The following is a 25,766-nucleotide window of genomic DNA, read 5'->3' as shown; positions in this document are numbered from 1 at the left end:
AAGTATGAACCTTCATCTCAGTCAGCTTTGTAATGTAGTGGTAACTGATGATTAGTCTGGGTTCCAGGAAATCCAGAAGGATCATTTCTTTTTTATCCCAGAAGACAGTGTACATCATTTTATCTGCTGAGGGCTGCATCTTGAACTTTTTTGTTGATGGGGAATTCACATGTGCTGCTGCTTTGACTCTGGCTCATAGTGAGGATACCACACTTTATCACCAGTAATGATCTGGTCCAGGAAACTGTCACGTTCAGCCCCATATTGGTTCAATAGGTCCTAACAAACTTGTGGACAGTGTTCTTTCTGTTGCTGTGTGAGCATATATGGGATCCATGGGCTGCAAACCCTGTGATACACCAACATTGCCACTATCATTTCTAACACATTGAAGCCAATATTCATCTCCGTGCACTGTTGATAATCCGACAATTTGTGTGGATGTGCTAACTGTGATACTCTTCGTTTCATGGTGTGACACCTGTGCATGGCCATCCAAGATGTGGCTTGCTGTTTTTCAAGTTGCTGTTGCCACTGCTGCTACACAACACCAACTGCCTCATTGGACTGACATCCACTGTTGGACTCCACAGATGTTCAGCAAGTGCCAGTGATTGTCCTTGGGTCCAGTAATTCAGTTTCATACCTTTGCTTCATACACACTTTCATGTGTGACACTATTTTGTCAGATTGCCCCACAACTGCCATCCGTCACACAGCAACCAAATGTAACAGAATATTGGTGGGAAGGTTCAACCGCTATTTTTATACCACCAACATCTGACTATCATATTAGAATAGTACATAACATTATATATATATATGTAAATATATTATATATAAACTGCAATTTGCAGATTTAAGGCGGTAGCTTTGAATGCTATTCATGTAGGTATCATTGCAGAACTTCTAGCCACAGCATTTTCTTGGAAGGATATGAAGTTTATCTGTAACTCCATAAGGTGATATAGATGACACCCTGGGGTACCTTAAGAGCAACAAACCCAACAGTGGACTGACGCAAGGCAAGCAAGAGCCGTCTGGACCCAGGGAAGCCGTTTAAGCCAGTTTATGGATTTTGAGCACATACAGTCTCGACACTGCCCACGCAATCTCGGAGTCCGACATCCCGGCTCTCTCTGGCGTTCTCCGGACGCCTCTCAGCAACCCGCCGCCTCAGCTTCCCCTCTGGGAGCCGATACCGCGAGCAATCCGACCGCTCAGCGCCTCTCTGACGGAGTGAGACTCCAGCACGTCGCCTAGCAACCAAAAGCCGACGCCGGGCGCATGCGCATCCCACACCGATACGAGCCTGTGAGATCACTTTCTGCTTCCCCACTTTACTTCCGTTCCCGCCCAGCGGTCTGGTTCTTGCGCTTCGCGGGGAAACTTTTCCCGCGGCGCCGCTGTCGGGCGAGGTTCCTGAGTGGCGCGCGACCCAGCCGTTGGTGCTCTTGCGCCCGTCCGGGCGCCATGGCCGCGGCCGGCGGTCGGGGCCGCGGCCTCCGCTTTGTGCCGTGCGCCGGGTGGCGGCGGCCGGCGGGCGGGCGCTGAGGAGCGGGCGGGCATGGCCTCCCCGCCTCACGGCGAGGTGCGGGCCCTGCGGGACCGGGTGGCGGCCCTGGAGGAGAACCTGGCCGCCTGCCGCGGGCAGCTGGAGCGGGCGCAGCGCCGGCTGCGGCGCACCGAGCGCCTCTACCGCGAGGCGCGGGACGGCGGCGAAGCGCTGCGGCGGCAGGTAGGGCCCGGGGCTCTTCTCTGAAGCGTGGGCGGGGGGGAGGGTGGTAGAGGCCTCTGAGCCACAAAGGTGGTTCCGTAGTCTGAGGGGGAAGCGGCGTTAGCGGGAAGAGAGGAGCTTCGTGACGGTGGTGAGGGAAAAGCGGAGCGAAGGTCCCACTGATGCTTCTGGAAGTTTGATCGAAGTCACGCTCGTTCAGCACAGCGCGGGGGTCTGTGGAATTCAGCTTGCAGTTCGGTTCCTTAGAAATAAGCCGAGTTGAGTGTTCTCTTCCAGGAGTGTCACTTTCTTGAGCAGAAGTGTTTTCCGTGGTGGCAACCGTCCACGTGGAAAATTATCTCCTGCTGAACAAAGAGTGAATGAAGTGGCTGGAAGGCAACTATGTTTTGACTGAGTTATAAACAAGAAAATGGGATGAGTGTTTTTCCTGGCGTGTATCTCTGCGCTCTGTAGCGTCCTGTTTTTTTTTTTTTTCAGGTTGAAGAGCTCACTAAGGAAATCCACAGTAGGAAGGAGAAAGACACATCTAGTGTTGAAGTACAAACCGAGGACTATGCGTGGTCACAAGCAGGTAGATGGGGTACTGGGTGTTAATCTAGAGCACTGCTGTGAACTGGCATCTTGGGTTTTTTGCTTTGCTTTTGTTTGTTTTGTATAAAACATGTTTCAAGTCCCTATCAGTAGCTGCATTAAACTTAGTAACCCAGCATCAGCTTTTAGACTGTTATTTGTTTATTCAAACGGTATTTTTTAGAACAGGATAAAGTGTAGCATGCACTGTATGTGAATTTGTGCCACATTACTCTGATATGTAGTAATCTCCAGCACTATACTAGTGTTTGTTGTTGTACCAATTCTTAAAGTATGTTAAAACGAGACACATTCAGTAAAAGTAGAATAATGCGTGTAGGCAGGACTTAGTAATGGATTTTTGTTAGACTACTTCTGTGCTTAAATTTTCACTTAGTCTGGAACTGTTCTGTGTGAAGTATTGCTTTGCTGGTTTGTATAACTTCAACTTCTTTTGCCTGCAGATTATTACTATTATGAAAATTATTACAATCACGCTGATGCTCAGGACTATGCATCTGAGTTACCAGTGCAGCACAATCATGGGACTGAAGGCACTGAGCATGATTTCGCAGAGGAGTTGCAGGTGGACACTAATATTCCTTTAATGGTGAATAGCACTGAAGTAGCTGAAAGTGGAGAAGAGGAAAATTTGATCCGAAATTCACAGGTTATAAAACTTTGGGGGTTTGATGAATTTTGAAGTCAGAAATCGATTGATATTTAATTTCATTTAAAAGTTGTTCTTTCAGCCTTTATGTCAGTGTGTGGAATGATCTGTGGTGAAGATGTAATAATGATAGCAGACTTTCTTATGCTTTCAGTTCTTTGTGTGTTCAGTGTAATATCAGTCCTAGATTTGCTTGAAAAAGTGTTGACATTCTAAAACAGATGTCCATTATGGGTCGGAAATACTAAATCTGGCTTTAGGAGGATCAGGGAAAAGAGAAGATATGGAATGAAAATTTGGTTCCATTATAATCAATAGGAATTTAGCAGTAAATTGCAGATTTTTAACTTCTTGTCTAATAGTCCCTTAAGCAATCAAGTCAATAGAGTGCTAATATTTTGTTTAAAATACTACACTGTAAAGTGCTGAGGAGACGAGGTTTTTTTAGAAGAAAATTGTTTGTTACTTTCTGGTCTTAGGAAGCAGAAGATAAATCCGTACCGGAGGGTTCTTTGGCAGAGAGCTTGAGAGCTGCTGCAGAAGCTGCTGTTTCACAGACTGGATTTATATATGATGAAAATACAGGGTTGTATTATGACCATAGCACTGGATTCTACTATAATTCGGTAAGTATAGTTTTCAGAATGCATGGCATTTTTTCTCAACTGCAAATGTTTTTGCAGAAGTGGTATAAGAAGAGAGCTAAGATCCAAGCTGGCTTTAAGTTCTGTGATGGTTATATTCTTCAATGTTTTTCATAGGAGAATTGTTCAGAGTTCTCGTTTTGTCCTGTGAGATATGTGTATATACAAGTACATGTAGATGCAAGTATAAACAGTAACAAATTATACTGGAACTGCTCTGCTGAAAACAGGTTCTGTTTGCACCATTACATGCAACTCATTTTAAAAACAAATGTCATAGTAAATAAAACCAGTTGTTTTAAGTTTTATTCTACTCTTTGTTTTTACTCTTTTTATTTAAAGTCTCAAACTGCAACAATATCAGTGTTACCAGGTGTGGATGTGATCATGTTATCACATAACCAGCAAAGATCAACACTTCAGTTCTCCAGTAGGTTTGAGTATTTTTTGGGGAGTGGGTGGAAATGACACAAAAGGTGTGTGTGGCACTTTCTTAGTGCCATCACAGAAATGATAATGCTATTTATTTTTTTTTATAAAGGAAAATCAACTGTATTATGATCCAGCAACTGGAATTTATTACTACTGTGATGTGGAAAGCGGGAGATACCATTTTCATTCACGAGTGGATCTGCAGTCTTATCAGACTTCTGGTTCTCAGCATGCCAAGGACAAGAAAGGGAAAAAGAAGAGAAAAGAACCAGAGTGGTCTACTGCAAATGAGTATAAGGTAACTTCAGAGCTTCTAGGAAAAAAAGTAAAAATGGAAAACCTGTATTATTTTGGTTTCTTCATTATGAGACTTAGAGGTCCTGGCATTTGGTGTTTAGAGGATGTATGCTTGTTTTCTGAAAGAGAGATGTATTTTGAACCATATAACGCAAGTTGCTTAAATGTAACTAGTGTTAAAATTTTTCCATTGAACTGTTAAAGACAGAACTTTTAAACTTGGTTTCCCTCACTTCTCAGTGTTACTTCATTAAAATACAGCTGCGTAGATCTTTAAAGTTTAATATCAGTGAAGCTCTTTGGCAGACTCTCTGAAGTGAAGTTAGGCTACTGTGTGCACTGTTTTTGCGAAAAATTCTGTGTACCCTCTTAGTGTTTTTATTTTTGGTCTTTGCTCTTTTTTAATATTCATGTGATGAATCCAAAAATTAAGGAAGGTTTTGAAAACTTAGAGACCCACCACTTTTTCTCCATGGCTGTCCTCCAGAGCTGATTGCATTGATGTTTTCATTATATCCCTGCCATCATTTGAAACTGATGAAATCTCTTGAAGTTCTGATTACTTTCATGTGTTCTTCCATTGGTATTTTTTTATCAATACGTTTTTGTTGTCCATGGCATATAAATAAGCTGAAATCTTAGTAAGTGCTGCCTGTAATTAACTTCTATTTTAAGTTACATTTTGTAGCTTCATTTCTATTTCTTCTGATTGCTAAGGAAATCTACCAAATAGTACAGTTAGTAAGTATCTTGGAAAAATGTCTGTTGTCACATGCGTATTAAAACTCATGAAGCCTTCTCTTAAAAAACACTGTTTCTGATGTTGAATCAAATTTATATGTTGCTGTTCTGCAGATTTGTTTTATTAGGATTTAATTCAGTGTGTTATTTTTGGTTTTCAGGGTTTTTAAAGCCACTATTATAACCACTGCATGTTTTCATTAGAGATTCCAGCACAGCTCATTTGTTGAAATCTGAAAGAATCACACAGTATGCAAGCATAATCATTACGTAACATCAGAACAGAGCTTAAAATTGTGTTTTCAGAGTTCAGGTTGTCTGAAAGATTGGAAATAGAAACTTACATTGTATGTTAGATGGATAATGGTAGTTGTTTGATTACAGAATTTGTGTTTATATTGTGGCTAATGATAACTTCATGTTGAACATTTCAGAAGATTAGGGTAGATACTTAGCAATGCTGAGTGTAATGCTTGTTTAGATACAGGGAGATGATGCAGTTGAAGCTAGTTAGCAGTTTTACCAGTGTCTAAGTTCTGGATGTACTGTGAGTAAATACAGAATTACCATTCTGAAACTCTCAAAAGGCATTGTTAATTCAGAACTTACCATGTGTTCGGAAAAGAAGTTGGAGAAATTGTAGGAATTAGCCTTCATCAAATAGTGCAATTAGTAAATCCCTTAAATTTAGTTTTGGGGTGAAGTTTTCCAAGTGACCTGAATGTACAAATATATTCAAACTTTTCTGACATACATAGCTCTAACGTAGAAAATAACATTGGCTATTTTGTGGGATCCCATCTCCATCTGCATATGTCATCCAGCTGTATTGCAAAGAGCTACTTGTCTTTAGCTCACTTAATGTTTAAGATACCTTTTCTATAAAGTTTGCACAGTCACAAGGTAGGAGGTAAACATCCACTTTTGACGATGAGTTTTACTGATAATGAATTTAGCTTTGTGAAATAATTCATTTTAACCAGCAAGCTAGCAGGAAAACTGTTTAAAATATGTTCTTTTGCAGACAGTTGTGTCATGGAAACTGGCACTTGCTATTTTGTTTATATTTTTTTATGAAAGAATTCAAAATTGACAGTTACTCTGCTTTAACTTTGGAAAAAAAGCTTTCCTATCATTCCACTTTTGTGTAAATGCACAATTAGATTTACAAAGCAAAAAGCACTTTATGGTCATATCTAACGCCTCTGAACACTAACTGATTTCTTGGACATCTTACTCTTTTCTTTTTTTTTTTTTTCTTATCCCCTTAACCATTACAAATAGGAGAATAATTTTTTTGTTGCCTGGTTTGTGAAGGGCTATACTATAAAGCAGTATCAGAGTCTAATTCAGAGAATGTCAAAATATACTTGGACGTTATTATCATTCCCCAGCTGAGATTAGAATGCTTACAAGAAATGTGATCTGAAGAAGATTGTGAGCAGTGGATAGAAAGCTTGAGGTACACAATTACTTGTTAAGCTTGCTTGCTTTCTTTTTCAGTTAGGGGATTAAAAGTAAACAAATATTGATAGATATTCAGTACTATAATTTATACACAAGCAGTAAGGATGTTTAATAGTTGTACATATGCTCACCAAAAATATTTGTATATACGTAATATTGGTAGCTATACAGTTTTTACAAAAAAATTACTCAAGCCATTTAAATAACATTTCATCTCCTTTTAATCTAAAAATGACTAAACATCAAACAGATAATTTGCTGCTTCTGGTAACTGGAAGGGGTAGAGGTTTTTGTTGTTGTTGTTGTTTTTGTTCTGATTTTTTTTTTTCTAAGTTGCAATTTTGTTTGTGGCTGCTGTGAAGTATTTGATGTGCTCACTATCTTACATATGCTGCTTACTTAAAAATAATACATTGGGATGATTAGCACTACAGAAATAAAATTTTTTCTCCACAAATATTGCAGTGTTTGTGAAAAAGCAATATAAATCTAAAGAATAAAATTACTCTAATAGTTAAGTAGATGTTCTTGTGTTTTTATGAAGCCAAATTACCACATAAGAAAATGTTAATGAGTCTCTGAAAAACAAATGTACTTGTAATAGCAAAAAAATATAAGGGGAGAGGGAACTCATAAATTAGTGTTTTCTTAGAAGTGTTCTTAATTTATTATGAGCTTTATGCAGAGATTCTTTTGGGACAAACTTCTTTATTATTAATAGTTTTCTTTCAAGCTTGCTGCCCATATGCTTGCTTTTAATAGACATTCAGGTGTTGTGTTTGACAAAACATAGAACTTAGACCATACGCAGCTTGCTTCTTGAAATTATAAGGCTTTAGTGTTTTTTTTTCTTTCTGCATTGATGGTCCAAGAAAATTGATTGAGAATTAGCATAATTGCTTTCTGCACAAAAAGTCTTTAAGTAAACAAATTTTGGTAAGTTTAAAAACCACTAAAAAAATCAACAAAAAGCCTCACAGTGTAGCATGGATATGATCTCTGATTCACTATCTAGATTCACATTTTCATACTAGTTGGAGAATAGGAGTTATGCAACAGTCATCATGTAGTTTTGTTTGCCAGATTAGGGTTTTGAGTGACGCATAGCAAAACTTAAGTGCTGTCAATAGACTCTGACCTATGACTTTTTTCCATAAATAATTTTTACAGTTTATTCTTGACTATTGTCTGTTGGATTTTATTTCAGTGCGGTGCTCAAAATTAACTTCCACTGTACTCTTTACTACTATAGATCTGTCCTAATTACTGCAAGAGACAACACTTTCATAGTAGTATTTCCCATATGACTCTTGAAACAGTGATTTTTATTTTTATCACATGTAGTTTACTTTTTGCTGATATTCATCCCATCTTTAGGTACGTCAATTGACAGAAAACATGGCTAGTCTGAAGATTTCTTCTTTTGGATTGGCAGCTTCTGGTAAAGGTAGAGTTGAGACACCAAACACATTAGTCTGTGGATGTTTACCTTTAACCTTGATTTATATATTAAGAGAAAAAAGTATCTATTAGTTGATGTTTAGATACCTATTTCCCAAAAGAAATTACTCTTTTTTTTTTTTTAATTTAATCAACATCAGTTTATCTAAAAAGTAAACAAAAAAAGTAAATTGAAACACCATATAAGTAAAACATCTGAAGAAAACTTTGATGGTATTATGAATATTTGGGGAAAACACCTGTTTAGTATCACTATTTTTACATGGAATGTCTTGACTAATTGCACTACACATTCTTTAGGTAAGGCAGATGTGTGCTTTCACTGTTTCATAGCTTCCCACAAATGTATAAGATGACTTCATAATATAGGAAGAGCTTTACTCCCTTTGTGGTTTTTAGTTGGATTTTTGTACTGGAACTTCCAGTATTGCGTAGAGTAGAAGACGGTAATTGGAGTACTTGTGAAATGGTATTAGCAAGTGAAAGCTTGGTCATCTCAGTGAAAGATGTTGGGAAATGTTTCTTAGAACTATACCGTGTATACACAAAATAATTTGAGTTCTAATTTGTAGGTATACCAAAGAGTTGCATGAGCATATATGTAGCTCAGGTGTAATATAGAAAAACCGTGAAGTTCCTTGGAAAGAGCAAATTGTCTTTCTCTGTCATAAGAAAAAGTATAGTTAAATGTTTTAAATATTTTGAATATATAATTAAAAATACATTATTATTCATGTATGTAAGATGATACTTTTGATGGACTTTGTATGTGTATTTTGTGACTTGTTCTTTAGAAAGCAAAACTATCAATTCCTTCCATAGGATACAGGAGAACAATTTGCTGATTCTGAACTACTTCGCTTGTATTTTTCTCTATCTTTGTCAGAAATGTAGAAATAAGAACCACTTTAACCCTGTAGTTAAGAAATAGTTTATTATGCATTAGCTTCATCCCACCTCTCTATTTGATTATTAGGCTGACAGAGGAAAAGCCAGGCATCACGTAGTGATACTACTTTTAAAAGCTGAATGGTATAGAGGCAGTCTCTGTCCAACTTGCGATCAGTTTAGTGACTGTTTGGATAAGGCTAAAAGGCAAAGACTGTTTAGGCAAGGTGAAAATCATAAAAAAGAATATGTCTTAGTTCAGGATGTAACTACTATTAATAATAAGCATGTACTTTCATCCTTGTTATGTATCATAAATTTATCAAGATGAGTTAAATATCTTATTGAGAAATGAAGTGCACTGCTGGTATTTCAGTCATTCGAGATGCAGCTTACTGAATATTCTGTTTACTGATGGTTCTACTTGGTTTTTTAAAAGCAGTGGCTGTATGGAGACTATATTAGCTGTTTGCAGAGTTGCACATTCATATGTGCTGCATATGTTCTGTTTTATTTCTAGTGGTCATATATCACAAAAGAATTTCTTCAGAAGGAGACACTGCCAAATACTTTCAGCAGTCCCAGGCTTAATGTTTGGATATGATCAAAGTGTGAATTTTGATGCATATATGTGAAATCATTAAACGGTTTAAAATCCACAGTCTTTGGGAATGCAATTTGAAGATCCTTAAGTTTGTGCAAGAATTTCTAAACTTTCCTATAGCTAAAATATTTCAGGGGCTCAAATGAAAGTTTAAGGCAGATCTTAAGACACGTTGACTATGCATGATAATAGCTTTGTTTTTTAAATGCCTTTCATTATCTCCTGGCACAATCTTCGTTATAGACTTGCCAGAGAAACAGGTTTGACTGATATGTCTATTGTTTTTCTGGGTCCAGGGTCTGTCAGTTGCTATTAAATCCTGCATTAAATGCTTCTGCCTTTTGCTTGATGTTACTTGTTAGGTAATCATTCACTTCAAGTATCAGTTCAGTGTTTTTTCTTTGTTGTCCTCTTGCTGTTGACATACATGGTTTTTTTTTGTTTTTTTTTTTTTGCTGTCTGATGCCACAGTGGCCAGTGTTAACTCAAATTGAGCTTTTGCTTTTGTTGTCATCTTTTCCCTGCATGTGTGAACTACAGCTCTCTATTCTTCCTGTGAAGTCGGATCTTGCTTCCAGAGGTCATACTTTAGATATTTTTTGCCTTAGTGCCAGGAGAAGTTCACTGTTCCTCCAGCCTGTCTTCTGCCCTGCTTGCTTGACTTATGGCACAGTGGGGTAACCTGCTCCTGGGCTTTTAAAAGGTGGTTGTTGACAAGTGACCAGCTCTTGTGGATACCTAAACCCTCAAGAATGGATTCTCTGGAGGACACTGCTGACTAGCTCTCTGAGAAATTTAGTCTGCTCTTTCAAAGTCCAGGGTGGCAACTCTGACCTTTTTTCTCCTGATAATAAAAGATTTTGAACTATTTCATTATTGGCTGTGGCCAAGACAGCCACCTGTTGTCACCTGTCCCTCAAGGCATTCCCTATTCTCAAATAACAGGTCTGGGAGAGTGTCTTTCCTAGTTGGCTCACTCAATACTTGTAACAGGAGGTTATCTTTAACATGTTCTAGGAATTTCCCAGACATGCTTGTTATGGCAGTATGTTATTCTTATTTTATGTCTGAGAAGCTCTGAGAAAGGACCGAAGTTTCCAATTCATCCCATTTTGTTCCTCATACAGTTTGTATTGGCATACAAGCTTTACAGATGTTTCTTTCTAGACTCCCTGGAGCAGTGTAGATACTACCATTGGGCTTGTCACCTTCAGATGGTGCTGTACCATTGCCGGGCTTAATCTCAGTGCTCCTAATAGTATTCCCTTCCCCTATCAATGCTAGTTTAAAGTCTTCCTGGTCAGTCTCACCAGATTTGGGGATGTTACAGACAGCGAAAAGATCATGATGTGGATGAACTGTGCAACACTTACTTTTGGCCAGATTACTGTATCACTGAAAATCAAAAACGCAGGCATTGGGTTCATTGTTGGTCTTTTTTTCAGCCCATGAAATTACAGATTTTTCCATCATAACTTAATAATCTGTCTGCCATGCTGTAGAGATATCTGTTGCAGTAAAAAACAGATTCCCAGTAGAACCTGTTCCACATAGCACAAATTAGACATAGAAGCTCTTCACAGGCTTTTGTTTAAGTTAAGTTTTGAAAGGAAAGAGAGCAAAAAAGAGTTAGCATTTCTGATTTGTGGAACCATTCTGGGGGAGGAGGGGGACAAGAAGAGAAAAAACAGGTGTAAATTACACTGAAGATTAAAGAAGCTTAAAATAAATTGCAAGAATTGTGTTAGGGACAGAAAAATCATAAAAACAAAAATGGAAATTAGTCAATGATGTTTATAGTTTTGAGAATAAGAGCAAGGATTGTAACTTTTTTTTTTTGTAAGAAAAGCCAGAAGAGTTAAGTTGAGATTGGAAAAGGAGTGTAATCCCACTAATCAAGTAGATGATGATCTCAGTTATATCCAGTATAGGACATAACATGTGCAGAACTTTCTTGAAATGTAAGCAGTTTTTAATAGTTTTAAAATAATTGCTAATGAAGAATTTGATTCTAGGCTGATAGTGGACTGGAGTGGACTTAGACTCAATCTGTAAAGAATACAACTTTCCTCAAGTGTGATTTCTGTAACTCTTCTCCAGGATATGGACACAGAAGAGCAGAAATCATCTAACAATTTGAATTGCTTTTCCACTACTGAGCAAGTTAGTTCTATTGAAGAACAAGAGTCTCCTAATGCAAGAAAGAAGACAAAAATGGACACAAAAGTACGAAACAATCTAAGAGCCAAAGAATCAATTTCTACAGACAATATGAATTCTCATTCACACAAAAGTACACCAGATGCTGCAGCATATACAGATGACAGTAGAACAGTAGACACAGAAAGTGAGCCAGAAGAAGGTGAAATTACAGATTCTGAACGTGAACCTTATAGCAGCAGTACAGATGAAGTAACAAGTGAAGAGACCAGTGATTCAGAAGATTCAGAAAATGAAGGTGAATTATTGTACCTTTGTTGTATGATATTACTCTCTTTTTCCAAGTTCCCATTAAGGAAAAAAAAAAAATGTGAAGCAGTTTGGATAATAATAGATAAATAAAAGCATCTAACTTGAGATACTTAGGAGTAAAAAACGTTATATGTTACCAGTGTTTCTTTATTTTTGTTTACAGTGTGGGTGGAACTAATTAGTGGTGTTTTTGTAAAAGAGCTGTAACTGCCTGGGCATATGTGAAAACCTCAACAGTAGAATAAACTTGTTTACATTAGGGTAGTGATGAGAATAGGAAGTCTGTTGCTAAAATTAAAGATCTTAGCACAGACCTCGCAGTAATTCTGTACTAGTTTTTCAATTAATGTATGGTATTTCATAGAATCATCTAGGTTGGAAAAGTTCGACCATCAGCTTGACCTACCCAGTCCCATCACTAAATCTTGTATTTCTAATGCTGTTCATAAACAATTAAATGTAATTCAGTGAGAGATGACATCCACTGTGGTGAAAAGGAGTATTTGGTAGTATTTGAAATCTTTTGAGTATATTCTTGTGGCAATATATAAGAAATAGGTATATAGAGAAAAACATGTATGTTCTTTTGCACTAAATAATGTTAGGGTCTTAGGACCTCAAGAACTGAATGCTTTTTTCTGATGGTGAGAGTGAGGGAAAATGTGGAAAGATAACAAGTAACTGGTACATGCAAATGACACTGGAAGTCATAAGAAGTCTGTACTGCAGCCTGGGCCCTGCTCGGGGTTCTAACAGTCAAGTTTGTTTCTTCTGCTTTCGTTCCTTCACTTTCTCAACTACTCCAGTTCTGATTGATTAATGCCATTCAGAATGTCTGAATGCTGATGCTAGCAAGAGTGCTTTCTCTTACTAATTTTCTAAAAATTCACTGGAGTGCCAAAATACTTAAGAATGAAGATGGTATCTCTTCTTACAACTTTTTATCTACTGTCTTCCACTTTTGCCAATGTGTTCCTATCTGAGACCATTGGAAACTGTTGCTGCAAGTATGCGTCCAAGAACAGAATTCACACAGCTGTTGGAACATTAATTAACAGAGGAAAAGAGAATATGCATCTGTAGGCTCATGTTATCTGAACTTACGCTTAAAGATACTGAGTAAAATCAATAAAAATTTATTTGATAGCAATTATCTAATATAGAGTTTAATTTGCATGAGATTTGTGATGGGGCCTTCTGAAGAGTAGTTGGTCAGTCACTCTAGTTTTGACAAATGGGCGATACTAGTAAATTCTGTTTATATTTTATGGCTGTACGTAAACAGTTATGGACGTGTAAAGGAGAACTATTTTTTGATTGAAAATTTAGCGTGGAGACACAAAAGCCTAAAAACAGTAGTCTAATCAAATTTTTCTCTCAGATGTACTTATACTTTTCTTTTTCTGAAAGTTCACAGGGTTGTGCCAGAAAATTGCAGAGTGTATATCAGTTACTGTCAGAAAACTGTGGACTACAGGAGTAAAATTGTTGGTAACTTTTTTTTCTTCATAATTGTAGATGAAGAAAAGATTTGGCCTCCTTGTATCAGAGTCATTGTAATAAGGTCACCAGTGCTACAGACTGGATCACTTTATATTATCACAGCTGTGAAACCTGCTACAATTGGAAGGTAAAACCGAGTGAAATTTGTTACTTATATCTGAAGTTGTACTATCTTTCAGGGCAGCATAAGCCACTGGGGATTGTTTGTCCCCACTGTTCCTGTTTGTTCTGCTAGCCTTCAGTAGCTGGAGGTTTACTGTCTTAAGATAAGATCACAGTAAGAAACTTCAGCTATGTCACATAATGTCGTATTTACTATGATAACAACATACGTATTTTATGAAGTTCAGAAGTCATGGTAACTCAGTATTTTGACTAAGTTCTAATAGCAACATAGCTGGAAGTTAAGAAAAAAAGTACGCTTTATTTCTGTGCCACTAAGATAACTCCTTCAATAATTTAGAGTCATAAGGAAGCATAACTTGGGCTTCTCATTTGAATCCCAGTAGGGTTGATTCTCCACTTTGAAATAATATGCTGCATTATTTGCTAGCCTGCATGCATTCTTTAAGTTCTGATATTTAATACAAAATAGATTTCATCATAGTGATGATTAATTTAATGACAAATTAATGCTTTCTTCAGTGCCTACTAAAATCTTCACTCATTTTTAACTGCTTTTATCTGATGCTGATTTGTATTTTGATTTGCTTCTGTATCTGGAGGTTTCTAGGCACATTTATGTGAAATTCAACCGTTGAAAATGCTTCGGTTTCCGTATAGTTCCTTTAGTAGCTGTATTGTTTCTTCATCCTCTAGTTAAAGAACTAACATGTAAATCTGTTCATCTTCCTTTCCAGTATCTTTGAACGAAAAATCTGTATTTTTAATAATTTGTAATAATTTATATGTATTGCTTTTATAACTTGTCTAATTCTATGAAGAAGTCAGCTTCAGTCTAGAAGACTGATGCCAAGATGCACTGCAGAACTCGAGGATGCAGTGTTCAGAATGGTATCCACAGGTCTTGAATGAAATGAAAAGTTCATGTAGAAATGTCAAGTTCATAGAGTTAAAAAAAAAAAAAAAAATGTATAGCATTATCATATATTACTGTGTAGTTTACAAAAGGCCAAAAGCAAATTAAGTAAGGTCATACATTGTGTATATTGTAAGATAGTACTTCTGTATCTGTAAAACTTGCAGATAGTGCAGAAGAAAAGCATGGTATTAAGGTTCAGTTGAAATGCACCTTTTGTAAGCTATTATTTGAGCTATTTCTGTCTTGTCACAATTTATGTATTACCTTGATTTTTCAGAGAAAAAGATGTTGGTCACACACTTCAAATTCCTGAAGTTGGAGTCAGTAAGGTAACTCTTGTTTTTCTCTGCTAATAGGTAGATCTACATCTGGATAAAACTTTATTTCCTAGCTTTTCGTTTTACCAAATCGTGAGGGCTTCTTTAGCAATGAAGCTAAGAAAAAAGCATACAATAGTTTGCTCTGTGAAAATATAATGTAAACAGCAGTCTGATTTCATATTCTAGAAAAGCAAAGATTTTTTGTTCTGTGTTTTTTTTTTTTAAATTTAATTGGAGTTTTAGTAATGCACAGTTAATTACATTTTGAATCCTGAGTATATTAGTAATTGAACTTCAGGAAAATGAGTGGTTGTGTTAGATATTGATTGTATAGTAAAATATTGGCGTCGGCTAGGTGGAACCAGGTATAGAAAAAATCCAATCCTTACCGCTGAGCTTAGAGAAACAGGTTGTGTTTTATTTTTAAGACAACTGTGTGAATGTGTAAGTGATGTACAGAGTGTTTGAAAATATAACAATTTTTTGAAGCGATGTTGCCATAGAATATTATTTGTACTGAAGAAGGATTAAAAATAAATTATTTGCTCGAGTTTGCTAACTACTGCAACACAGACCATAAATATAGCTCTCTCAATTCAACGTAAGTTTATAGATCTGTAATCTAAATAAAAAAGTCAGTAAAACACTTACAAATGCCTGTATCTTAAATAAGCTTTATTAAATCTGTTTCAGATGATAGTTCTAATTAATAACAAGTGTAACATTTTATACTGAAACTTTCTTAGAGATGATCTTTTCTTGCTATTAATGACATTTTCTGGCTTGTATTTGAAACTGGGTTATAAAACAGCCAGAGTTTTTATATTTTCTCTCTTGCTTCTTAGCATAGCTAACAATATTTACCAATGTTTTGTGGAACCGAAGTTGCTCTAAAATACTTTTCATTAAAATAAGTGTGCAGGAGTTACTCCATTTTGCAAATGAAGAGGCACACACATGAAGACATATCTCTAGAAACCATGACATATCTCTAGAAAGTTACTACCAGTTTATCTACTTAGCTACTACATTACTACTCACAGTTGATAGCTGTGGCACTAATTTTTCTTAAAGTGAGATTGAAATAAATAACTCCCTGCAGATTTAGCATCTTTAGAAGTACTTTTGGTTCATACTACTTACTAGAACAGAGATAAAACTAAAAATACTAAGCAGATTATCTAGTGAATTTTTCCACTATTACAGATGTAAATCAAATAGTATAAATTTGTGAAATACTATTTTAACTTAGTGAATACAGCAAATGCTCTGGCAAGTAGCACCTGCAATTAAGTAAGAAGGGGTTTGGTTTTAAATGAACGCTTTCTTCACAGATTGATTTATGTTTTTTCACTACTGTAGCAAAAGAGGTCTTTGTCAAATTTGAAATTCACTTGTATAGATTCTCTGATTTTATTGGGAGTCTTAGTAGATTGTGGAAGATATTTTAGTTTGCTTAGTGGCCATTTTTGAAGGTAATGTATTTGTTTGGAAATTGGTTCCTGTGTTTTCAGGAAGACTGAGTTTTCTCTGTTCTGTCACATAGCACCAATATCCATATAGAATTGCAATAGATCTTTTTAAAAATTTGTTTGTTAGACTTTGATATACTGCCTATGAAATGACCTAAAACGAACAGGAAATAATGGGTAGTGATTCTACCCTGACCAGTAAGGTGCAAGTAAAAGTGAATTACGTGAAATTTATGCAAACGTGGCGCTTTCAGCTGTTTCAAATGTGAAAGTAATCTGAGCCCTTTAAACTGAGATCAGATTTTTTTAATTACATTTCTCTAAGTGTCTTCTTCATGTCTTCCAGAAAGAGCAAAATTAAGAGTGCTCAAAAATATCTTACAAGGAAAAAATACCATTTATTGCTAGGAACAGATAAAAATTGTTCATTACTGTGTCTTTCAATCCTTTAAATGAAGCATACTTTCTATCTATTGAGACAGTTTATGGTCCAAACAGATTATTAATAGAACATGTTAGCTTGTGATGTTACCACCCATTAATGTACATTTTAAAATGCTTAGAATGTTTTGTTAACTTTGAGTACCAAACTCACACAGCTAAGAGGCTCCCAAATACATTCTGAAATTTTACTTTAAAACAGCATTTAAATTGTCAAGTATTTGCTTAATGAGAACACTTCAATTACTCTTCTATTTATCAGTTCCATGCAGAAGTATATTTTGACCATGATTTGCAAAATTATGTTCTTGTGGATCAAGGCAGTCAGAATGGAACAGTTGTTAATGGAAATCAGATTTTACAGGTGAGTATTTGCTGTTACAGTGCTGTGTACATTGCAGAAAACTAATCATGTGGTTATTTTAAACATGTCATGGCAAATTGCTAACAATATTGTTGTTCCTTGATTTCCTTCAGGTTTTAGGGCCATTCTTTATATTTTATGTTTGCTTTGTATTAGGAATTAGAAAAATTCTACTGTTATTAGAGTTGCTAGAGTGAAATACCTACTGTATTTTAAATATTTACCTGCACTTGTTACTTCAGACTTTAGCAGTCTGAATTATGAGCAGTATTCATGTAATAGCATTGGTGCCCTGAATGAGTAACTAATAACTATGGCTGCCAAAACTTTCTTTTGCTGTAGCCTAAAACGAAATGTGATCCATACATCTTGGAGCATGGTGATGAAGTGAAGATTGGTGAAACTGTGCTTTCTTTTCATATACATCCTGGCAGTGACACTTGTGATGGATGTGAACCAGGTCAAGTCAGAGCACATCTTCGCCTGGATAAGAAAAAAGAATCTTCTGGTTAGTTATGTTATCATTGAATATAGTAGTTTTTTAAATATTATTATTGATGCTTATCTTATAAATAATTAAAAAAATATTGCAGAGTTCTGATGTTATTTTCTTCTCAATTGAGAATAGTTCTGCAATACATGATAATGTGTATTTTTTTTGGCATGTGTCTGTGTAATTATCTTTTATTTATCAGAATAAAATTTTGTCTTCTATTGGAAAAGAGTTACAATATTAATTAGAAATTGAATCCTGTGTTCTTCCTTTTAGTTTGCCCAGCACTTAGTAAAGAAGAGAGAGAGTTAGTCAGAAGAAAAGCATTAAAACAAATACGGGTAAAGTATGGTTTACAGGTGAGTTTACAGAAAATTAAATGTTTGAGATCTACATCTACTCCATGATTCCTGTTTTAAGCCATAAATTTCAGTGAATAAAGAAAGCTTTCAGAGTCCTGAGTCTGATGGTTTAACTCAAGCATGTCATTTGTACACTAAATCATTACTTACAGACTTCTGAAGGTAGAGCAGTGAGGTCATCAGAAATAAAGAATCTAAATATTTTTTGTCTTTAATCTGTTTGTAAAGAACACAGAGTATGAAGGCAACAAAGCAGTGAAGAATCCAAAATATAAAGATAGAGCAGGAAAACGCAGAGAGACCATTGGAAGTGAAGGAACTTTCCAGAGAGGAGATACTCCAGCTTCTGTACATATGTAAGTTTGTTTGGATGTTAAAAAAAAAAAAAAAATCCTCACAGTCTTCTAATGAATTGTACAGAACTATGGCAAATATCAGTTACTTAAGATACAGTTTGTTAGCTTATGAATTACCTGTATATAGTATATCAGGAGAACTAGAAAACAGCTATTCTCACTTCCCAGTTCATATGCTATTGTTATTAACTTCTTGTTTTCCCTTATGGAATTCAGCTTGGCTGTTACGATGGCTAAATCGCTGTCTTATCTCAAAAGACATGGAAATCGACCATTGCACTACTGACACCTCTGATGCCTTGAATAGCCTCTGTGTTTTGTCTCATCCCAGTAATGGCACATATGCAAGTTTTTCACCTGCATAATTTCTTTCAACTGTCAATATCCAGCCTTTCATAGTGTATGCATATTTTTACCTCTTAAATTACACTTATTTTAATCTTCCTTTTAAATTATTCCTTTGCTTCTCTACTTGCTATTTTGTTTTAAAGAAACATGATCTTGTAGGTGCTTGTAACTTAGTAGAAGGAAATGTGAGACAGTGAAATGTGTGTTTGAATCATTTGGTGGGAAGTAGTGATCCTGCCTTCTCATTAGTGCAGTTGATTCCCACCCTCCTGTACTGTATTTTGTAGGTCCTGAAGTCAGCAAATAGAATGTGTTTTAAAGTTGGTAATGACCAGAGTCTTGGAATAGCTTTAATATATTCATGAGAAAAGAAGCATAGAATCATGGAGGTTAGAGAAGACCTTCAGGATGATCAAGTCCAACCCTCAGCCAGACCTACCAAGTCCCTTAACTAAACCGTCTGCTAGTGCCATGTCTGCACATCTCTTAAATGCCTCCAAGAATGAGGACTCCACACTCAGCTGGGCAGCCTCCTACAGTGCTTAATTACCATCTCTGTGAAGAAATTTCGTTTCCAATGTAAGCCTCCTCTAGTGCAACTTGAGACTATTTCCTTGCTTCCAATCACTTTTCACCTGAGAAAAGAGAGCAACATCCTCTGCAGTCTTTCAGTTATTTGTGGACAGCAATTGAGGTCTCCTTCTGGCATCCACACTGAACAACCTCCTCCCATTTTCCACATAAGTTTTGTTTTCAAGTCCTTCACCATCCCATTGCTCTTTTCTGCACACTTTTGAGCAACTGGCTATCCTTCTTGTAGAGAGGCACCCAAAATTCAAGGTAGCGTTCAAGAACTTGCGAAGAAGGCAGTAGGGCTTTCTGGGTAGCTCTTGATAGAAGAGTGTTTGGGTCCTGGTTTCTAGAGTTGCATATGTATGAACATTTCTATCCTTCAGTATTTGAGAAGAGAGCATATACTTTGACTCTTGCTTATCAGTCTTCTTAAACTTTCTTTAAAGTGAAATCAGCAACAGCAACAAAGGACACAAAATGTTGGAGAAAATGGGATGGAAAAAAGGGGAAGGCCTGGGCAAGGATGGCAGTGGTATAAAGGACCCAGTAAGTGTCTCTGGCTTTTGCGTAGAGTACAAAGAAATAGAGATGCATCTGCAGTGGAAAATGTCTAATTATAAGACATGATTCACTTTAAACATTTCAGAAGTGTTCGTAGGAGGGAATAATCTCAGTATAAACTCAGATCAATTTTACTTTTATCAGTGAAGTATTGTGAAATTTTTCGGTGGTTTCATCACCTCAGTAGAAAATGACTGTAATATTCATTGTTGTTAGGAAACTGAACAGGGATGAGAGATATCGGATTAATAATCTCCAATTTGAGTACAAAGCATGGAGGAAAGTTGAAGTTTATATAAATAATGTGAATTCAAGATTGATAGAATTCTTCATCTTTGAAAGTTAAATAGCACAAAACTCAAACTAGAGACTGAGCCAATGAGAGGAAAAACTGGCTAAAGCCACAAATATCTAGATTTGATCTCGATTTAACACTTTAGTTTTAGATGTTCGTGTATGATCTAGGTAAATTAGAACTGTAACAGAATTGCCTGGAGGGGAAAGATTTGTATTATGAACTAGGGCTTTAAGTATGTAGAATACCTAACAGTTATGACAATCTTTAATGTATTTGACAGATCCACCTTCAGTTACATAAGATGCATGCGGGTTTGGGTACAAGTAGACCAACCTCAATTGAAGATATTCAGATCGTCCCGAGCAAGAATAAGAAGAACTGGGATAAAGCAAGAGAAAGGTTTGCTGAAAACTTTCAGGAACCTAAATCACAAAGAGATATGCCTAAGAGTACACCTTGGGTTAGGGGGACTGCAGAATAAAGTATCTGGTTCCACACCAGGATGGGTAATACCTGTGTATAAATAGTTGGGAGAGAATTTATTTTTATTCTCTTTTTCTTTTGCTAAAGCAGAGTTTTGGTGATATGTAAAATACAGTTGTGAAAAAAAAATATGCAAGATTAACTTGAGTATGTTAATTGGTTTTCTGTAGTCCTCATGCTTTTATAAAAACACATTTTTAATAAATGAATGAAATATAGGGGATATTCAACCTTAAGTACTTGAAGAAGAATCTTATCATGAGCAGGAAGTTTCTTCAATTCTGTTTTTACCACAGATGTTCATGGAATGTCAAAGCATCTGTTAAGTTTAAATACAATGCTTTTAACTTTTGAGCAGTGTTTTAAAAGGAAGCTGAAACAAACGCTCCTTCACCTCACCAAGCACAATGAACAGAATGTTGCATTGCCTTTTCCTCTCTTGTATGTTTATTCACTACTGTCATGAAATGCTCAGCAACCAGGTACATCACTCTTAAATTCATGCAGTCCACTACTAGCCATGTCTCAGCTTACCTTCAGTGGAAAAAAATTGTTTTTTAATGATCCATTAGTACAGTTTAGAAATAATACAGTATTCCATGAAATAACAAACTTTGAAGAATACAATGTTCAGAGGACAGCTTGTAGCAAAAATTTTCTTCTGTGAAGAATTTGATTGAAACTTGCTTAATAAATCTGTATCATGCCTTTTAAAACAGGAGGTATGTTTAGAAAACTGCTGTCTGTGTGTATTGTTTATTAACTTCTTGTTCTGATGCATCCATTGCTGGCAATGGAGTTTCTGCCAGAAAAGAAAGCAACAACAACCAGCGCATCTTTGGTGGGAAAAGGTTTGCCAAACTGAAGCTAACAGCTTGGTATTTATTCACTGTTCCTAAACATAATAAATTATTATAAATTTAAGCATTGTGCTTCTTGATACTCTTGCACATATGCAGGATATGAGTGCTCTTCTAAAATGAGAAAAACCCACTTTTTTAGAACATTTAACTTAACATCAGTGTACAGTTAGTAATTTAGCTACAAGCACTCTGAAAGCCTGCAGCAGTATTGGTTCATTAAAGTCAGTTCACCGCTTGCTTTTTTAAGTAGCTGTTCTTTCACAGTTTTAGCTACAGCTATGAATTACAACTTCATCTTTTCAGAGGTCATCTAGCTGAGGAAAGCATGGTTCCATATTAAACGCTCATACAGTAATTTTTAGTTTGCTGAGTGTCTTTTAAAAAAAGGAAAAAGTTGATCTGTACAGTTTTCATGTATGTTTTATATTGAAAAGAACATATTTTGTGGGTACCTCAGCTGAACCTTACCTTACCTCTCTCCCCAGTGACCAAAGTCACACCTCTGGTAAAAGTCAGTCACTATTTTATTGTTGCTAAGCAAAATACAATGTTAAAAGATTTGAGTTTGCGTTCTGTCAAATTTGTGAAGTTAATTCCTTCAGACACATGCACAGCCTCCCAGTCCAGCACTTCACAGACGTTTCCTTTTGGTAGTGCAGAAGCTTCCTTTTTCAACAAATAATTTTTGTATAAAAGTTTGAAGCCTAGTCTCAGTTTAGTGCTGGCATGACAGTGACAAATTCCATTATCTCTTGGTGCTGCCTGGGGAAACAGGAAAAACAGTTCCATTAATACACAGCGTTGTTCAGAAAAAAAGTGAAAAATAAGGTATGACTAATCCTCATCAAGCAGTTGTGTAGCTTTATTGAGTAGAAAGACGCACACTGAGCTAAGTAAGGCTCTTATCCCCTACCTTAATCACCCCTTAGTAAGTTTAAAAACGAATAGGGTAGGAGCCTTTTGTGGCATTCCAGCCTTATGTGCAAATGCAGTATCGCTTTCCCTCACGTGAGCAGGGAAACATGAGTTGCTTTTGCACCGTTATAATTTCGGAGGCCGTAACCAGTAAGATACAGCATCGAGTTAAACTGTCTTACCTTCTCAGTCCTCCAGACATCCTGTCAGCTCTTCCAACTTGCGCTACAATCACCACACAGGCAAAACTACTTTTCTGCATGGCCAGAGTCAAACATTTTAGCAGTTTACTGTGTATATAAAGTAATATTGCCAGTGCGTGTAATCTTAAAGCCATTAAGAACAGTAACAGCTTTATATAAACAAAATAGTTTATACAGACCTAACAGGGAATTTTGCAAAGTGCCAGTTTTCCAAACGTACTTGGGAATCTAAAACAGACTTAAGTGCAATACGTTCCTATCTTCAGTGCTGAACACCTCAGCAGTCAAGTAAAAACGCCGAGCACGTTCATCGCCGAATGAAAGCCATGGGGTTAAGCCCCCAGGGGCTCTGAACTCTGTTAAGTGACGAAGGCTTGGTCTGCCGAGCCGCGGTCGCTCCCGCGCAGCGCTGTGCCTGCCGCTCGGGCCGCCCCTCCCGCCGCGGGCCGTCCTTACCTCCCCACGCGGCCGCAGCCATCTTGTCCGTCCGTTCCGCGCGGGGGAGCCCGAAGCAGGGCCGCAGGCCATGGGCGAGGCCCCACTGGTTTGAAGAGTCTTAAAGCGGTGGGCTGCGGAGCTTGACCGTGAGGCCTCTGAGGCAGCGGTCGCGAGAAGAGGAAGGGGAAGGGGAAGAGGAAGAGGAAAGAGGAGGAGGAGCCGAAGGCGAAGTGCTGCGCTTTTACTCCGTGCGTGCTGGTCGGGGTGGGCGGCAGCTGACGGAGCAGGAGGAGGGTGGCAGCGCCCAGGGCACGCGGCCGCTGAAGGAAACAGGAAGCACAGACTGCTGTGTTAAAAATATGCATCTAAATGGGGTTTTGAACATTTAGGATCAAATATTATCCTGAGAAGAATGAGTGGAGTCCCAGGAATGATTCTGAGGGAAACGACAGGCAGCAGCCAGCACAGGCAAGCGGAGAGCCTCAGCCTGCTCAGGGATCAGCAACATCTCTAACAAAAACAAAAAAACAAAAAAAAAAACAAAAAAAAAAACAAAAAAAAAACGGCTGATTTAATAAAGCTTTCATGCTTGACTTACTGCCATTGCACTGGTCACTGGTTTGGTTTTTCAACCTCCCATCTTTTTTGTTCAGTGTGTAATACAGCAGGACAGAATTAGGCTCTAAGATGTTCAGTGATTTTAAATGGGGCTTACTATGTATCAGTATTATAAGAACAGTTCTTTAACTCCAGGCTACACCTGGAGTCCAGTGTCCAGTGCAAGAAAGACATAGATGTATTGAAAACAGTCTAGTAGAGGGGTGAGGAAAGGTGTGAAGCATCTTCTGTGAGGAAAGGCTGAGAGAGCTGGAACAAGATGAAGCTTGGAGATCTCTTTGGCAATCACAGTTAAGAGTAAAACAGACTGGGAGAAGAACTCAATGAGAGCAGCCCTGTGGAAAAGGAGTAAAGGGTCCTGATGGACAAAATGTTGGACTTGAGCTAGCATTGTGTGCTTGCAGCCGAGAAGGGCAGCAGTTAGGCTGCATTAAAACGGGTAGCCAGCAGGGAGAGGGAGGTGATTGTCCCCTTCTACTCTGCCTTTGTAAGGATGCATCTGGAGTACTGCATCCAGTCCTGGGGCCTCCACAGCAGCAGGCATGCAGAGCTGTTGGAGTGAACTCAAAAGAGGACCAGAGAGATGATCATCAGAGGGATGGAGCACCTCTCCTAAAAAGAAAAGTTGAGGCAATTGGTCTTGTTAAGCTTGGTGAAAAGAAGGCTCCAGGGAAATCTCACTGCAGCCTTCCAGTACTTGAAGGGAGTTTACCAGCAGGAGGGGGATCAACATTTTACTGTAATAAATGGTGCAGTGACAGGACAAGGGGGAACGGCTACAAACTACAAGAAGGGAGATTTAGGTTAGATATTAGGGAGAAAGATTTTACTCAGGGGGTGGTGAGGTACAAGAACATGTCACTCAGAGAAGCTGTGGATACCCCATCTCTGGAGGCATTCAAGGCCGTGTGTAGTGGGGCACTGGGCAGCCTGGCCTGGTGGGTGGCATCCCCACCCATGGAATCGGGTTGGGACTGGGTAAGGTCCCTTGTAACCCAAGTCATTCTATGATTGTCTATAAATATCTGAAAGGACAGTGCGAAGAAAATGGAGCTAGTCTCTTCTCAGAGATGCCATGTACCAGGACAAGAGGCAGTAGACACGAACTTGAACACAGAAGGCTTCCTTTGAACACAAGGAGGCATTTCTGCTGTGCTGGTGTTGCAGCACTGGTACATGTTGCCCAGAGGCTGTTCCTTGGAACAAAAGTTCCCGGACATTGGTCTGGGCACCCTACTCTGGGTCTCTGCTTGAGCAGGGATTGGATCAGATGGACCAAGAGATCCATGTCAACCTCAACGATTCTGGGACTCTGTGAATTTCCTTTTGACTCTTTATTTCCTCAGTGGGAAAAATAATACTTCTTCAATCACAGAATGTGCCACAAAGATCTGATTTGTGTTTGGATACTGTATGTATGGAGGCCATAGACATATCTGAAGAGGCATAGAGAACTCTTGAACTCAAAATATCGAGAAAAATGAATATCTTGAATTAGAGAGGTCAGTTGAAGACCTAGATAACCTGCCATCCAGCCTACCCTGTTCACTTCTGTCAGTTACTGTTGAGGTAAGGATTCAGATGCACAAGAGGGTAAGTGTTAAGAGTTTGAATGATAGGTGTTAAACAGGAGTTTTAGAAAAACTTTTGTTCTTTAGTGTAAAAACCAGCCTTTGGATTTGAAAGGTCAGAAGAGAACTCCAACAGACCTTCCCCAAAGCAGTTTGTGCCACCACTGTGCTGTGCACAGCACTCTCCTGCAGGTCAGCAAGTCCTGTGTTCCTCTGCACAGAATAACAAAGAAATGATCAGTTGAAAGAAAAAAGGAATACAATGCACAATGCACAAGTAAGTTGCACAGTAGTGGGTAGATCTGACTTTTTAAAATATTGTCACGTACTTCTGTAAGGAGCAATTCTCCATCACCTGATGTTTTGCAAACTCCTGGTGTTATCAGACTTTGCTCCAGGGCAAGTCAGAATGGAATCCTTTACCTGTAGGCAATTAGTAATTGTGATGAAGGTACACTGATCCTCTGCAAAGGCAGCATCAGGGAAAATACCAATGGGGTGTTTCAGAGGCATGTCTTATGTTCAGTGATTTTGAAAAGTCTTCAGAGTTATGCCAAC

The 25,766-nt window shown here is 37.7% G+C and overlaps 1 protein-coding gene, 1 long non-coding RNA gene and 1 other non-coding gene across 7 annotated transcripts; 1 reads left to right on the top strand and 2 right to left on the bottom strand.

Annotated features, from left to right (window-relative positions):
- Nucleotides 1-1,320: 1,320 nt before the first annotated feature.
- Nucleotides 1,321-21,524, top strand: AGGF1 (angiogenic factor with G-patch and FHA domains 1). Of its 4 annotated transcripts, none has more exons than XM_085212957.1 (14): nt 1,322-1,738; nt 2,216-2,309; nt 2,773-2,894; nt 3,458-3,604; nt 4,164-4,352; nt 11,613-11,970; nt 13,503-13,614; nt 14,807-14,858; nt 17,025-17,126; nt 17,469-17,634; nt 17,896-17,978; nt 18,210-18,337; nt 19,705-19,804; nt 20,398-21,524. In XM_085212957.1, the coding sequence occupies exons 1-14, from the start codon at nt 1,568-1,570 to the stop codon at nt 20,596-20,598; spliced, it is 2,025 nt and encodes a 674-aa protein (XP_085069083.1). In that variant the 5' UTR covers nt 1,322-1,567; the 3' UTR covers nt 20,599-21,524. The 4 variants fall into 4 exon arrangements, with proteins under 4 accessions (XP_085069080.1, XP_085069083.1, XP_085069082.1 ...); XM_085212956.1 differs by having other exon boundaries at nt 2,773-2,918; XM_031557262.2 differs by having other exon boundaries at nt 2,773-2,978.
- Nucleotides 21,525-21,969: 445 nt separating this feature from the next.
- Nucleotides 21,970-23,805, bottom strand: LOC146542168 (uncharacterized). Of its 2 annotated transcripts, none has more exons than XR_014880358.1 (2): nt 22,761-23,805; nt 21,970-22,225 (listed from the first exon to the last, which is right to left on the bottom strand). It is a non-coding gene; the product is annotated as an uncharacterized LOC146542168 (long non-coding RNA). The 2 variants fall into 2 exon arrangements; XR_014880357.1 differs by having other exon boundaries at nt 23,038-23,805.
- Nucleotides 22,447-22,575, bottom strand: LOC116217577 (small nucleolar RNA SNORA47). Its single transcript, XR_004162270.1, has one exon. It is a non-coding gene; the product is annotated as a small nucleolar RNA SNORA47 (small nucleolar RNA).
- Nucleotides 23,806-25,766: the final 1,961 nt, after the last annotated feature.

This window comes from Meleagris gallopavo, chromosome Z (assembly GCF_905368555.1).
Source record: "Meleagris gallopavo chromosome Z, MGAL_WU_HG_1.1, whole genome shotgun sequence".
NCBI lineage: Eukaryota > Metazoa > Chordata > Aves > Galliformes > Phasianidae > Meleagris > Meleagris gallopavo.
Note: the sequence above shows the minus strand (reverse complement) of the source record. Positions and strands in the feature narration are given on the sequence as shown.